Source organism: Microcaecilia unicolor, chromosome 5 (assembly GCF_901765095.1).
Source record: "Microcaecilia unicolor chromosome 5, aMicUni1.1, whole genome shotgun sequence".
NCBI classification, from domain to species: Eukaryota; Metazoa; Chordata; class Amphibia; order Gymnophiona; family Siphonopidae; genus Microcaecilia; species Microcaecilia unicolor.
The window spans coordinates 7138032-7152454 of NC_044035.1; the positions used below are offsets into that span (position 1 = coordinate 7138032).

The 14423-nt window shown below is 43.8% G+C and overlaps 1 protein-coding gene across 2 annotated transcripts in view; it reads left to right on the forward strand.

Annotated features, from left to right (window-relative positions):
* The window catches only part of FAM204A (family with sequence similarity 204 member A), a 127518-nt gene that overhangs the window by 37187 nt on the left and 75908 nt on the right, over nt 1-14423 (forward strand). For both annotated transcript variants that reach the window (XR_003942080.1, XM_030202633.1), the window contains exon 3: nt 3328-3418. Coding sequence is in view for 1 of the 2 variants with exons in the window: in XM_030202633.1 (XP_030058493.1) it covers nt 3328-3418 (91 nt within the window). In the remaining variant the exon portion in view is untranslated. The remainder of the gene's footprint in view (nt 1-3327; nt 3419-14423) is intronic.

The window sequence follows — 14423 nt, forward strand, 5'->3', positions numbered from 1 at the left end:
GTGACCCCAGAGTGGATTGTCGTCACGCCAGACGCCTCTTTGATGGGCTGGGGAGCCCACTGCTTGGGAAGGACAGCGCAGGGGCTCTAGTCTCCTGCAGAGGCAAGTGGTCTATCAACCTCCTGGAACTCAGAGCCATTCGGTTGGTGTTATTGGAGTTCATCCCGGTACTGGTGTTGAAGCCTGTACGGGTCCTGTCGGACAATGCCACGGCTGTGGCCTATATCAACCGCCAGGGAGGTACCAAGAGCGCCCCTCTAGCCAAGGAGGCTATGAGTCTTTGCCAGTGGGCGGAAGCGAACCTGGAGCAGCTTTCAGCGGCCCACATTGCCGGAGTCATGAATGTCAAGGCGGACTTTCTCAGTCGCCATACCTTGGAGCCCGGAGAGTGGCAACTATCTGCTCAGGCGTTCTTGGACATCACGAAGCGCTGGGGCCAGCCGAGCCTAGATCTGATGGCGTCATCGGCCAATGGCCAAGTGCCGCGCTTTTTCAGCAGAGGACGGGACCCTCGATCCCTGGGAGTAGATGCTCTTCTCCAACAGTGGCCGACACAAGAGCTTCTCTATGTGTTCCCGCCCTGGCCCATGTTGGGCAGGGTGCTAGACCGGGTGGCAAAGCATCCCGGCAGGGTAATCCTGATGGGTCCGGATTGGCCCAGACGTCCCTGGTATGCGGACTTGTTCAGGCTCTCAGTCGACGATCCTCTGCGGCTGTCAGTGGAGCAGGGCCTGTTACATCAGGGTCCCGTGGTGATGGAGGATCCCTCTCCCTTTGGTTTTACGGCCTGGCTATTGAGCGGCAGCGTCTGAGGAAGAAGGGCTTCTCAGACAAGGTCATCGCCACTATGCTGAGAGCGAGGAAGCGCTCTACTTCTACTGCTTACGCCAGGGTTTGGCGTATCTTTGCAGCATGGTGTGAAGCAGGCTCACTTTCTCCCTTCACTGCTCCAATTTCTTCAGTGTTGGCGTTCCTGCAAGAAGGTCTGGAGAAAGGCCTGTCGCTCAGTTCCCTTAAAGTCCAGGTAGCGGCTCTGGCTTGCTTCAGGGGCCGCCTGAAGGGTGTTTCCCTGGCTTCGCAGCCAGATGTGGTGCACTTTCTCAAGGGAGTTAATCACCTGCGCCCTCCTCTGCACTCAGTGGTGCCTGCGTGGAATCTCAACCTGGTGCTAAGAGCATTGCAGAAGCCGCCTTTGGAACCCTTGTCGAGGGCATCTCTGAAAGACCTGACGTTGAAAGCAGTCTTTTTGGTGGCTATCACTTCAGCCAGAAGAGTTTCCGAGCTCCAGGCGCTCTCATGTCGAGAGCCTTTTCTGCAGTTCACTGAGGCAGGAGTGACTATTCGCACAGTGCCTTCCTTCCTGCCCAAGATTGGTTCTCGCTTCCATGTGAATCAGCAGCTCTGTCTCCCTTCCTTTCGTAGGGAGGACTACCCAGAGGAGTACTCTGCTCTTAAATATCTGGATGTGAGACGAGTCATCACCAGATACTTGGAAGTGACCAATGATTTCCGGAAATCGGATCATCTGTTTGTCCTGTTTGCAGGTCCTCGTAAGGGTCTGCAGGCTGCTAAGCCTACAGTGGCAAGATGGGTCAAGGAAGCCATTGCAGCGGCTTATGTGGCCGCGGGGAAGGTGCCGCCTATCCAGCTGAAGGCTCACTCCACGAGAGCTCAGGCGGCCTCGATGGCAGAGGCCGGATCCGTCTCCTTGGAAGAGATATGCAAGGCGGCAACTTGGGCTTCGGCTCATACATTCTCCAAGCATTACCGTTTGACTGTGGCTGCACGGGCGGAGGCCCGGTTTGGAGCTTCAGTGTTGAGGTCAGGGATTTCTATGTCCCGCCCTGGGTGAGTACTGCTTCGGTACATCCCACCAGTCTATGGATTGATCAGCTTGATGATATGGAAGGTAAAATTATGTATAATCATACCTGATAATTTTCTTTCCATTAATCATAGCTGATCAAGCCATAGCCCCTCCCAGATATCTGTACTGTTTATATTCTGGTTGAATTTTAGGTTCAAGTTTAGCCTTCAGTTACTTCAGGAGGACTTCGTGTTCAAGTTCTTCTTTCACTTGGATTCTTCAAGAGTTGAGACGAGTTTGTGTTACAGTGAGCTGCTGCATTCCTCTCCCCTCCGTTTTACGGGGCTGGATTGAGACATAAATTCTGCCGGCACTCCCTCCCGCTTCGTGCGGCTGTAGGGCAGCTTTGTACCCCTCCCGCTTCGGCGGTGTTAGGGTCAGTCAGCTCCTCCCGCGGTTGCGGTTGCAGGATAAGCCAGATCCCCCCGCATCGGCGGGTGTGGTGTCCCTCCCCCGCTCCGCGGGGATGAGCTGGACGGATTCCCCTCCCCCACTTGTGTGGGGATGAGCTGGGTTAATTCCCCTCCCCCGTTTCGGCGGTGGTGAGCTGGGCAGAGTGTCCCTTCGTGGGTGTAATTCTCTAAGTGCTGAGTCCTGCGGATGGAGCTTTGATATCGACATACTGAGGAGTTTCCGGCAGCACATGACCACATATAGGGAGGCAAAAGTTTGCTCTCTATCTCCACCTGCTGGTAGATGGACACAACCCACCAGTCTATGGCTTGATCAGCTATGATTAATGGAAAGAAAATTATCAGGTATGATTATACATAATTTTACCATATTTAAGAAAGGTCTGAAGACACTACTGTTTCAGATCTATGTGACAAACAAATAATTTGATTCATAGTTGCTTTCTGTCTTTATTATTAGTATGTTATATTGTTTTAAGGTTAACGTATTTTTTGCATTTATATTATGTAACTTCTTAGATTGTTGTGCTCTAGAATCTTACTGTAATCCTCTTTGAACTATATTTTTGGGAAACGGCTGGCTGTAAATGAACTGTAAGTGATTAGCGCAGGAATGCCCATTCTGTCCCACCTGAGCGGCCCCCTCAAAAATATATTTTTAGCATGCACACATTTGGAAGTTACCGTAGGATTCCGGAGCGCATCCCACAGTACGCCGTTTTAAGCTGCCCTAGGTGCGCGTTCTAAAGAGCCCCGTAACAGTTTGCCAAGGTTTTCTCATGGTGATTGGTGAAGGTAGGATTAGAACGTGGGTCGTCGGCCATGACAAACTGTGGAATAGCAATTAGTCCATATTGCAGGTCTCCATTTAGCTTTCTGAGTGAGTTTTTTTTTTCTAATAACAGAAGGTTAAATCTGTTGTACAAAGGGTAAGAAATATTAGCTGTAGAATAAAGTATTGTCGGGGAAATTAAAGTTCATTTTCATTGATAGTGTAATCTTGCCTAGAAGTATGCATTCGTAATTATTTGCTTTTATTCTGAACAGAAATTTCAGCAATTACAGAAGAAGCATTTTGAAATAAAAACTCAAGCAAATGATAGAGACCAGGGTCACAGAAGACGACGACGTAGAAAAGGTACTTCATTTACTTGAAAGAAGTGAAGATGTACAGTCAGGTCAGGGTACCGTTCCAGGCATAAGATCATGTATAGAATGATATATGTGTATGCAGCCAGGTATCTGATCATGTATACAGTAATACCCAGGAATGGGCACACAGCTGGGCAGTCCTGCAACCCAGGTATCCGATCATATATACTGTAATACCCAGCAACGGGCACAAGGCCAGGCAGTCCTGCCATTTGAGGACCTTACCACATGTACCAGGGTGTCTCCTGTAGCCTATAGAAGTCTCACAGCAGGCAAAGGCATTGAAGCATATCCCTCTCTTTGCTTTATGCCAGCAGCATGAACTTGTTAAAAACTCTGAGGATACACTTCCTTTGTAAAGGTCTTGGCAAAGTACCAGCAATGTTCCCTATAAGATGTGCGGGACTCCTACAGCCACATTCCTGCCAACGGGGGGGGGGGGGGGGGGGGGGGGGTGATGCTTCAATATCATGTTTTCAATCGCTTGGGACATGCATGTCCTCTGGAGTCCCGCAGGAACTAGCCCGTCCCTCGCTATTCGGAATGTGATATTGAAGTAGTACTGCCACTCTCAGCAATGTAGGCGGAGGATTCCCCCCCCCTCCCTCCCCCCCCCCCCCCCCCCCCCCCCCCGCACAGCTTAATTGGAACATTGTCTACTTAAGTCAGGATTCAGGAAGTGACTCCCTGAGATTTTACATAAGAAGGTCCATCCAGCCCAGTATCTTTTTTCCAACAGTAGGCAATCCAGGTCACAAGTACCTGTCTGGTCTCAGTCTTCTATCCCCTCTTTCTCCAGTTACTTAGCTTAAATAATGAAAAAGCATGATTAGAATATTTTTTATTTTTATTACATTTGTTACCCACGCTTTCCCACTCATGGCAGGCTCAATGCGGCTTACATATTGTATACAGGTACTTATTTGTACCTGGGGCAATGGAGGGTTAAGCGACTTGCCCAGAGTCACAAGGTGCTGCCTGTGCCTGAAGTGGGAATCGAACTCAGTTCCTCAGGACCAAAGTCCACCACCCTAACCACCAGGCCACTCCTACTACTATTAAGCATAATTTCTATAGCTCTACAAGGCATTCGCAGCGCTGTACACCATACACAAAAATAAATAACAAGGTATTGTTTCACGTATTTATTTCAATTATTAAAAATTGTTGAACATTTAGCAGGTCTTTTGGCTGTCTTTGTCTTGTGTTGCCAATTTCAGGCTTCCTAAAAAATTGAAGTGCCTCCAACAATAGCCCACCGTAGACTTCAGAAAACCCAGTATTTCTAATAATTGCCTGGACTATTTAGATCTTAAAATCAGTCCCCTTATGCTTTGTGCCGAAGATCACTGAGCATTTTAGCAGCTGCTCCCTAGACCTGCTTCATCAGGTTTATACTCTTTTGAATGAGTGGTCTCTAGAACTGAAATACTCTTCAGGGTGTAATTATTTTGTTGTCAAGTTTCGTAATAATTTCCACAGAACGTTGTTCGGTGAAGATGCTGGATTAACTTGCAGCTTTGGAGTGAGCTGGCTTTCTTGTATCCCTTGATAACAATAACATTTTTCCCTCCTGTACACTTACGACATCGTATAATCTGATTACATAGCCAGTGGAAAAAGTAATATTTTTAAATTAGAAGTAAGTACAGGGCTCATTCAGTATTGCAGAGGCAGCTTGGTGCAGAAGATTTTTTTTGGTTTCCAGGCATAGCCTGCATGAGGATTGCTCTTCCCAGTCCTGCCATAGACCAACAGGGATCCCTTACGGTAGACCTGGGGCTTGGTTGTGCAGAGGTATCTTGGGGGAGGAGGGAGCTGCTGCATTATTTTCATGCCATCCCCTTAAGATAAATCAATTAAATGGTCAAAAAATTATTTAAAAAATAGTGGGGCACTCAAAATATCTACAACTTCTCAGCTACTTGAATGACTCTATCGCACAGTTTTTCCCTTTTTCTTCATAATTTATTTAAACAAAAGTGTCCATAGAAAATTATAAAAGATCAGTCTCATTCCTTCTTACACAGAGAAGATCATTCCATAAGAAAGTAAGCATATGTAGCTTAACTTGACTTGTATCTTTGACTTAATAACTTCTTCACAATGTGGAATCTCAAACGAGTGAAACAATTCTTCCCAAGGGAAATATTTCTCAACCTGATACAATCAATGGTGCTAAGCCATGCTGACTATTGTAATGGAATATACGCGGGATGTAAAGAACAAATCTTAAGGAAACTTCAGACCGCTCAAAACACGGCAGCAAGACTCATCTTCGTAAAAACACGATTTAAAAGCACAACACCCCTTCGCGGAAAACTACATTGGCTCCCAATCAAAGAACACATCGCCTTCAAAATCTGCAGTATGGTTCACAAGATCATTTATGGCGAAGCACCGGAATACGTGGCGGGGCATAATCGAAAGTGGATGCCCATCTCCGTGGGCGGCCATGCGAAGGGGCGGGACAAACCGTATTTTCGAAAAAAGATAGGCGCCCATCTTTTTTTCGATAATACGGGTTGTCCGGGCAAATGCCTAGGATTTGGGCGTTTTTGAGCTGGGCGCTATTGGTTTTCAGCGATAATGGAAACCGAAGGCGCCCAGCTCAAAAACGAACAAATCCAAGGCATTGGGTCGTGGGAGGGGCCAGGATTCGTAGTGCACTGGTCCCCGTGACATACCAGGACACCAACTGGGCACCTTAGGGGGCACGTTTACAAATTAAAAAAAAAATTTAAAATAGCTCCCAGGTGCATAGCACCCTTCCCTTGTGTGCTGAGCCCCCCAAATCCCCCCAAAACCCACTGCCCACAAGTCTACACCATTACCATAGCCCTAAGGGGTGCAGGGGGGCACCTACATGTGGGTACAGTGGGTTTTGGGGTTTTTTGGAGGGCTCAACATTAATCACCACAAGTGTAACAGGTGGGGGGGGGGATGGGCCTGGATCCACCTGGCTGAAGTCCACTGCACCCACTAACAACTGCTCCAGGGACCTGCATACTGCTGTGATGGAGCTGGGTATGGCATTTGAGGCTGGCAAAAAAAGTTGTTAAAGTTGTTTTTGTTTTGGTGAGAGGGGGTTAGTGGCCACTAGGGGAGTCAGGGGTGGTCATCCCCGATTCCCTCCGGTGGTCATCTGGTCATTTAGGTCACTTTTTTGGGACTTGTTCATGAAAAAAAAGGGTCCAAAAAAGTGACCTAAATTCTCGCTAAAAACACCCATTTGTTTTCAATTATCAGCCGAAGGCGCCCATCTCTGCTCGGTCGATAAACACGCCCCAGTCCCACCTTCACCACGCCTCCGACACGCCCCCGTCAACTTTGGCTGTTTCCGCGACGGAGTGCAGTTGCAGGCGCCCAAAATCGGCTTTCGATTATACCGATTTGGGCGCCTTTGCGAGATGGACGCCCATCTCCCGATTTGTGTCTTAATATGGGCGCCCATCAGTTTCGAAAATAAGCCTGATGGCGAACTTGATCGACCTACCTACCAGAAACACATCCGCATCAGCACGACAATACCTAGACCTCAACTACCCAAGCTGCAAAGGACTAAAATACAAATCAAGTTATGCATCCAGTTTTTCCTACATCAGCACACAACTATGGAACGCACTACCAAAAATCGTGAAAACCACATACGACCACCTCCAATTCAGGAAAAAACTAAAAACTCACCTGTTTCAAAAGACTTACCCCCCCCCCCCCCCCCCCCCCCCGACCCAACACACTAGGAGTGGCCTAGTGGTTAGGGTGGTGGACTCTGGTCCTGGGGAACTGGGGAACTGAGTTCGATTCCCACTTCAGGCACAGGCAGCTCCTTGTGACTCTGGGCAAGTCACTTAACCCTCCATTGCCCCAGGTACAAATAAGTACCTGTATATGTAAGCCGCATTGAGCCTGCCATGAATGGGAAAGCGCGGGGTACAAATGTAACAAAAAAACAACAAAAAAAACCCCCTGAAATCTCAGTACATCATAGACTCATCATACATTCACCATTACGATACTTTGTAAGCCACACTGAGCCTGCAAATAGGTGGGAAAATGTGAGATATAAATGTAACAAATAAATAAACTCCCACGCTAAAGCCAACAGTGGAGTGGAGGAGTGGCCTAGTGGTTAGGGTGGTGGACTTTGGTCCTGGGGAACTGGGGAACTGAGTTCGATTCCCACTTCAGGCACAGGCAGCTCCTTGTGACTCTGGGCAAGTCACTTAACCCTCCATTGCCCCATTTAAGCCGCATTGAGCCTGCCATGAGTGGGAAAGCGTGGGGTAAAAATGTAACAAAAATAAAATAGATACTATTGGAGATTCTACATGGAATGTTGCTACTATTGGAGATTCTACATGGAATGTTGCTATTCCACTAGCAACATTCCATGTAGAAGCCTGCGCGGCCACATTGGTGATCTGCAAGGGCCGACTTCTACATGGAATAGCAACATTCCATGTAGAATCTCAAATAGTAGCAACAGTGGAGGAGTGGCCTAGTGGTTAGGGTGGTGGACTGTGGTCCTGGGGAACTGAGTTCGATTCCCACTTCAGGCACAGGCAGCGCCTTGTGACTCTGGGCAAGTCACTTAACCCTTCATTGCCCCAGGTACAAATAAGTACCTGTATATGTAAGCCGCATTGAGCCTGCCATGAGTGGGAAAGCGCAGGGTACAAATGTAACAAAAATAAATAAATGCCTGAACTGCGCGACACTAGAACACTGCAGTTCATATTGATCACCAAACAATCTCATCTGTTCTTGTTTTCCTCTATGTGATCCCACCACATGTTACTTTATGTGGCTTCTACCACATGAACCTTTCTACCACAACTTAACCATTATTTGTATTTGTTTTACTCCAGAGTCTATCAACACCTCTCCAGTACCATGTAAGTCACATTGAGCCTGCAAATAGGTGGGAAAATGTGGGGTACAAATGTAACAAATAAAATAAAGAACAAATACTCAAAAAAACTCCGAACACGGCAGCCAGACTAATATTCGGAAAACCAAAATATGAAAGTGCAACACCCCTACGAGAGAAATTACACTGGCTCCCACTCAAAGAACGAATCACGTTCAAAGTATGCACCCTAGTTCATAAAATTATCCATGGAGATGCCCCAGCCTACATGTCAGACCTAATAGACCTGCCACCCAGGAATGCAAAAAAATCTTCTTGAACATTCCTTAGTCTTCATTTCCCCAACTGCAAAGGTCTGAAATACAAATTAATGCACGCCTCTACTTTCTCTTATTTGAGCACGCAACTCTGGAACGCGCTACCACGCAATTTGAAAGCGACCAACGAACTGGCCAACTTCTGTAAATTACTAAAGACTCATCTCTTTGAAAAGATATACCACAAAGCATGTAAAAATCTCCAATTATACCCAGGAACTTCGAAACACGCCTAATGTCTTATAATGTCTTCTGCTGTACTACTATCTTGTATTACTAATGTATGTTAACATGTCCTGTAATACCACTATCTTATATTCCATGACCATGTGAACCAAAATCCTTCTGTAAAATCAAATGTATATCCTCTTCTTATCTCCAGTATCCATGATGTATTGTAAGCGACATTGAGCCTGCAAAGAGGTGGGAAAACATGGGATACAAATGCAATAAAAAAATAAACTTTCACTCTTGAATAAATATTTGGCATTTATGTTCACTCTTAAGTGAATTTTTTGGCACTTATCTTTTCAAAACGCAACTAGACACGGACTCCACCACCTACATGCAGCTTGTTTCGCAATTGCTGCTTCAGGGCCTGGTCCGACATAACTTAGTATTCTTACACTGCACATATTTCATCAATGTCTGTTTCATTGTGATAGTCAACCATACCCCGAAGCAGCAGTTGCGAAACATGCCGCATGTAGACGCTGGCGTCCGTTTCCAGTTGCATTTTGAAAAGATGAGTGCCAAAGAAGTCATTTGAGTAAAGATAAATGCCAAATATTTATTCAAGAGTGAAGATGAATAAGTCAAAGATACAAGTCAATCTATATATGCTTTCTTTCTTATGGAATGACCTTTCTCTATGCAATAAGGAATGAGACTGATCTTTTACCATCCCTTTTAAGATGGCACTTGGGAGCATCAATCACACATTAGGTGCCCAGTGTTCCCGGGCAGGAAAAAGTTAATTTTTCAGGAATAATTCAGCTTGCGGCTTACATATTAATGAGGTGTTTTGCAAGCATTAATATTTATTTATTTGTTACATTTGTATCCCACATTTTCCCACCTATTTGCAGGCTCAATGTGGCTTACATAGTACCGTAATGGCATACGCCAAGTTCGGTAAAGAAACAATATCCATCCGAACAATCAACAACCATCTACCATTCAGGAAAATGCTGAAGACCCACCTTTTCAAGACATCCTACTCGAATAACCCTACTTAACTTTTAAACCCTTCCTCATAATCCTGGTCCTGATGATTATTATACCTTTAGTTTATATATCCCAATCTCCTTATACCCTCATCTTTCCCTCTCTATCCTTTACCCTTTATCTTCTCCTCACCTCTCCCAATCTCTTTTCCTTTTGATTATCCTTTCCTTTGTTTGCCTCTACATGTTCAACTTTTTTATCCTCAAAACCCACTCACTGCTTATAATATTCTCCTTCAAGACTTTGTAATTGTAATTATATTTACTGTTTCAACTTTTTTATTGATGAAACAACCAAATCGCATCAAATACAATCGTTCAGTAAAGACATCAAACATTGGTACAAAGTAAGTAAAGTTTGCCTTCAACATATTTTCCAGTTCCCCCTTTTCCCCTCCCCCACCCCTCTTCCCATCCTCCTGCTTGGATTTAGATTGTTAATAACCACAAACCAGGACTCAAAAGCCACCTACTGCGAGTAAGTGTAGTGATAAACAGTTATTTCACCCGTATGTGATCAATAATTTTTGTGTGTAGAGTACCCTCAGATATAAACCACTGTGACTGCAGTCAATAATGCTGCTACAACGTGGCATAGCACTTCTTTCATTGGGTAACTCTTACTATATTTTTTTGGGTAAAGAGCAACCTCTGCTCATAGTTTTTTGCATCCCAATCACCACAGTGCTATAAAATCATTTATATATTTGTTTAAAAAATTACATGTACTAGGTGAAAAAAACTGTACACTTATCTCGTGAGTTCTTGCCCCTCTGGCAGAACTATGTTGCCTTGCTGAAACAATTAGCAATTGCCTTCCCCTGGATCCGCCCGACTCCGCGGGGTTTCAAAACAATTTCCTCAGGGACAAAGGGTTAAGGCTACATAAATCGCTTCTTCTTCTTTATTCTGTCTCAAGCAATCCACAAAACAAGGCAAAACCTGCTTTTACCTTGTGGCTTATAAAGCATCTGCGTCCATGTGAAATCGGAGATCAGGTCACTTTTTTCTTTTTTTCTTTTTTCAACTAGCTTTATGCAAACAGTTACAAAGCTAGCAAACAGACGAAATACCAACAGATGTAGAAGAGCTTTGCAGCTCAAATTATGGTGTTCCATTCAACATTGTCATTAAGTCCCAAAGGGTTGATTGTTTTTAAAGTAAAGATCCACCACTGTTCCCGTCTAATCAATGCCGTAGTCCGGTCCATATTATTTGTCCAAGCAGGAACATGGTCAATAATAAACCACCGTAGATCTGCAAATGTATGTTTAAATTGTTCACAATGTGGAACCAGAGGAGCTGTCATGGTTTTTGTAGATAATCTGCTTTTATGTTCTATCAGTCTTACCCTCATATGTCTAATAGTGCGCCCCACATAGAACAAATGGCAGGGGCACTCAATAATGTAAACTACAAAAGATGTAGTGCAGGTCGTGCTGTATCTTAGTAGAAATGTCCTTAACGTTTGAGGATGAGTCCACTGTGTCATAGAATGAGTTTGACTACAAAATTGGCAAGAGCCGCAAGGTTGGTGAATACCTCCCTCTATGCACAAATTATTATGTGTAATAGAGGTATGTACTAATCGGTCCCTAAGATTTTTTCCTCGAGTATAAGCAATGCATGGCTGTTCCAAAAAAATATTATGGAAAGTTAACACCTGCCAATGTTTGTTAATAATTTGAGCGATTTGAGGAGCCATAGTAGAAAAACCCAACACACATACCATCCTGTTTAAAGGTTCCTTAGGTTTATCAATAAGCAATAATGATCTCTGAGCGAACCACGCTCGTTTATATGCTTGTCTGATACAATTCTCAGGGTATCCTCGACACCGTAATTTATCCATTAATAAGGCAGCTTGATGTTTAAAGGATATATCAGTGGTACATATTTTGCGTAAACGTAAAAACTGGCCTATTGGTAAAGACCATTTTAACCTATGAGGATGATGACTATTGAACTGCAATAGAGTGTTTCTATCCGTGGGCTTGTGGTAAACTGTGGTCTGTAAAGTGCCATTTGCCTTAATAATTTCTGTGTCCAGAAATCAATCATGTTGTCTATGTTTATTCATAGTAAATTTCAAATGGACATCTTTGCTATTCAACCAGTCAAAAAACTGATTTAGATGACTCTCAGAAGATGTCCAAATAAAAAAGATATCATCTATGAATCTACCCCAGTATAAAATATAGGTAGTCCACTGTGAGGCATATAAATTCATTTCCTCAAAGTCACTGACATACAAATTAGCAATGCTAGGGGCTGCTGCCGTACCCATAGCTACTCCAGTGATTTGTAGAAAAAATGTTGACTCAAATTCAAAATAATTATATTTCAAGACAAGAGTCGCCAAAGAGTGCAGGAAAGAAGATGCTAGATTTCTGGACACAGAAATTATTAAGGCAAATGGCACTTTACAGACCACAGTTTACCACAAGCCCACGGATAGAAACACTCTATTGCAGTTCAATAGTCATCATCCTCATAGGTTAAAATGGTCTTTACCAATAGGCCAGTTTTTACGTTTACGCAAAATATGTACCACTGATATATCCTTTAAACATCAAGCTGCCTTATTAATGGATAAATTACGGTGTCGAGGATACCCTGAGAATTGTATCAGACAAGCATATAAACGAGCGTGGTTCGCTCAGAGATCATTATTGCTTATTGATAAACCTAAGGAACCTTTAAACAGGATGGTATGTGTGTTGGGTTTTTCTACTATGGCTCCTCAAATCGCTCAAATTATTAACAAACATTGGCAGGTGTTAACTTTCCATAATATTTTTTTGGAACAGCCATGCATTGCTTATACTCGAGGAAAAAATCTTAGGGACCGATTAGTACATACCTCTATTACACATAATAATTTGTGCATAGAGGGAGGTATTCACCAACCTTGCGGCTCTTGCCAATTTTGTAGTCAAACTCATTCTATGACACAGTGGACTCATCCTCAAACGTTAAGGACATTTCTACTAAGATACAGCACGACCTGCACTACATCTTTTGTAGTTTACATTATTGAGTGCCCCTGCCATTTGTTCTATGTGGGGCGCACTATTAGACATATGAGGGTAAGACTGATAGAACATAAAAGCAGATTATCTACAAAAACCATGACAGCTCCTCTGGTTCCACATTGTGAACAATTTAAACATACATTTGCAGATCTACGGTGGTTTATTATTGACCATGTTCCTGCTTGGACAAATAATATGGACCGGACTACGGCATTGATTAGACGGGAACAGTGGTGGATCTTTACTTTAAAAACAATCAACCCTTTGGGACTTAATGACAATGTTGAATGGAACACCATAATTTGAGCTGCAAAGCTCTTCTACATCTGTTGGTATTTCGTCTGTTTGCTAGCTTTGTAACTGTTTGCATAAAGCTAGTTGAAAAAAGAAAAAAAGAAAAAAGTGACGTGATCTCCGATTTCACATGGACGCAGATGCTTTATAAGCCACAAGGTAAAAGCAGGTTTTGCCTTGTTTTGTGGATTGCTTGAGACAGAATAAAGAAGAAGAAGCGATTTATGTAGCCTTAACCCTTTGTCCCTGAGGAAATTGTTTTGAAACCCCGCGGAGTCGGGCGGATCCAGGGGAAGGCAATTGCTAATTGTTTCAGCAAGGCAACATAGTTCTGCCAGAGGGGCAAGAACTCACGAGATAAGTGTACAGTTTTTTTCACCTAGTACATGTAATTTTTTAAACAAATATATAAATGATTTTATAGCACTGTGGTGATTGGGATGCAAAAAACTATGAGCAGAGGTTGCTCTTTACCCAAAAAAATATAGTAAGAGTTACCCAATGAAAGAAGTGCTATGCCACGTTGTAGCAGCATTATTGACTGCAGTCACGGTGGTTTATATCTGAGGGTACTCTACACACAAAAATTATTGATCACATACGGGTGAAATAACTGTTTATCACTACACTTACTCGCAGTAGGTGGCTTTTGAGTCCTGGTTTGTGGTTATTAGCAGTTGAATGTTACCAGAGACATTGATATTGTGAACTCGTTTTCTGTTGGATTTAGATTGTAACATTTTATTGATGATAAAACAGAGAGAACATTGCCATTGAACAGAAAAATATAAACGACCAAGCTCAAGTTTGTGGATGGCGCTAATAAAATAGTACAGATTACCCGCAACCTTTTCCCCCCCAAACCCTCCCCTGCATGACTCAGCACATTGTATTTAAACTATTGTAAACAACACAAACTATTACTGCAATACACTGCATCAGTAAATATGAGTAATATAACCATCAACAACCACTGTAGTTTTTATTGAAGGAGTTCCTCCTTCCCCCCTCCCCCCCTCCTTATACCTACAACTGTCGTCAGCTGAGGGACGATAATATATCCCCAGATAATTACTGTCTCAAGGTACTCTTAAAGCTATATACACCTATTCAACAGATCGATATACTATGGTCCAACCTCTTTTACCCCCATACAACCCTCCTCCCCCTCACCCCTTTACCCCCCTACACAACAAAGACCTAACTCACTAAGTGTATGGGAATCCGCTATTAACAACTGTCAAAA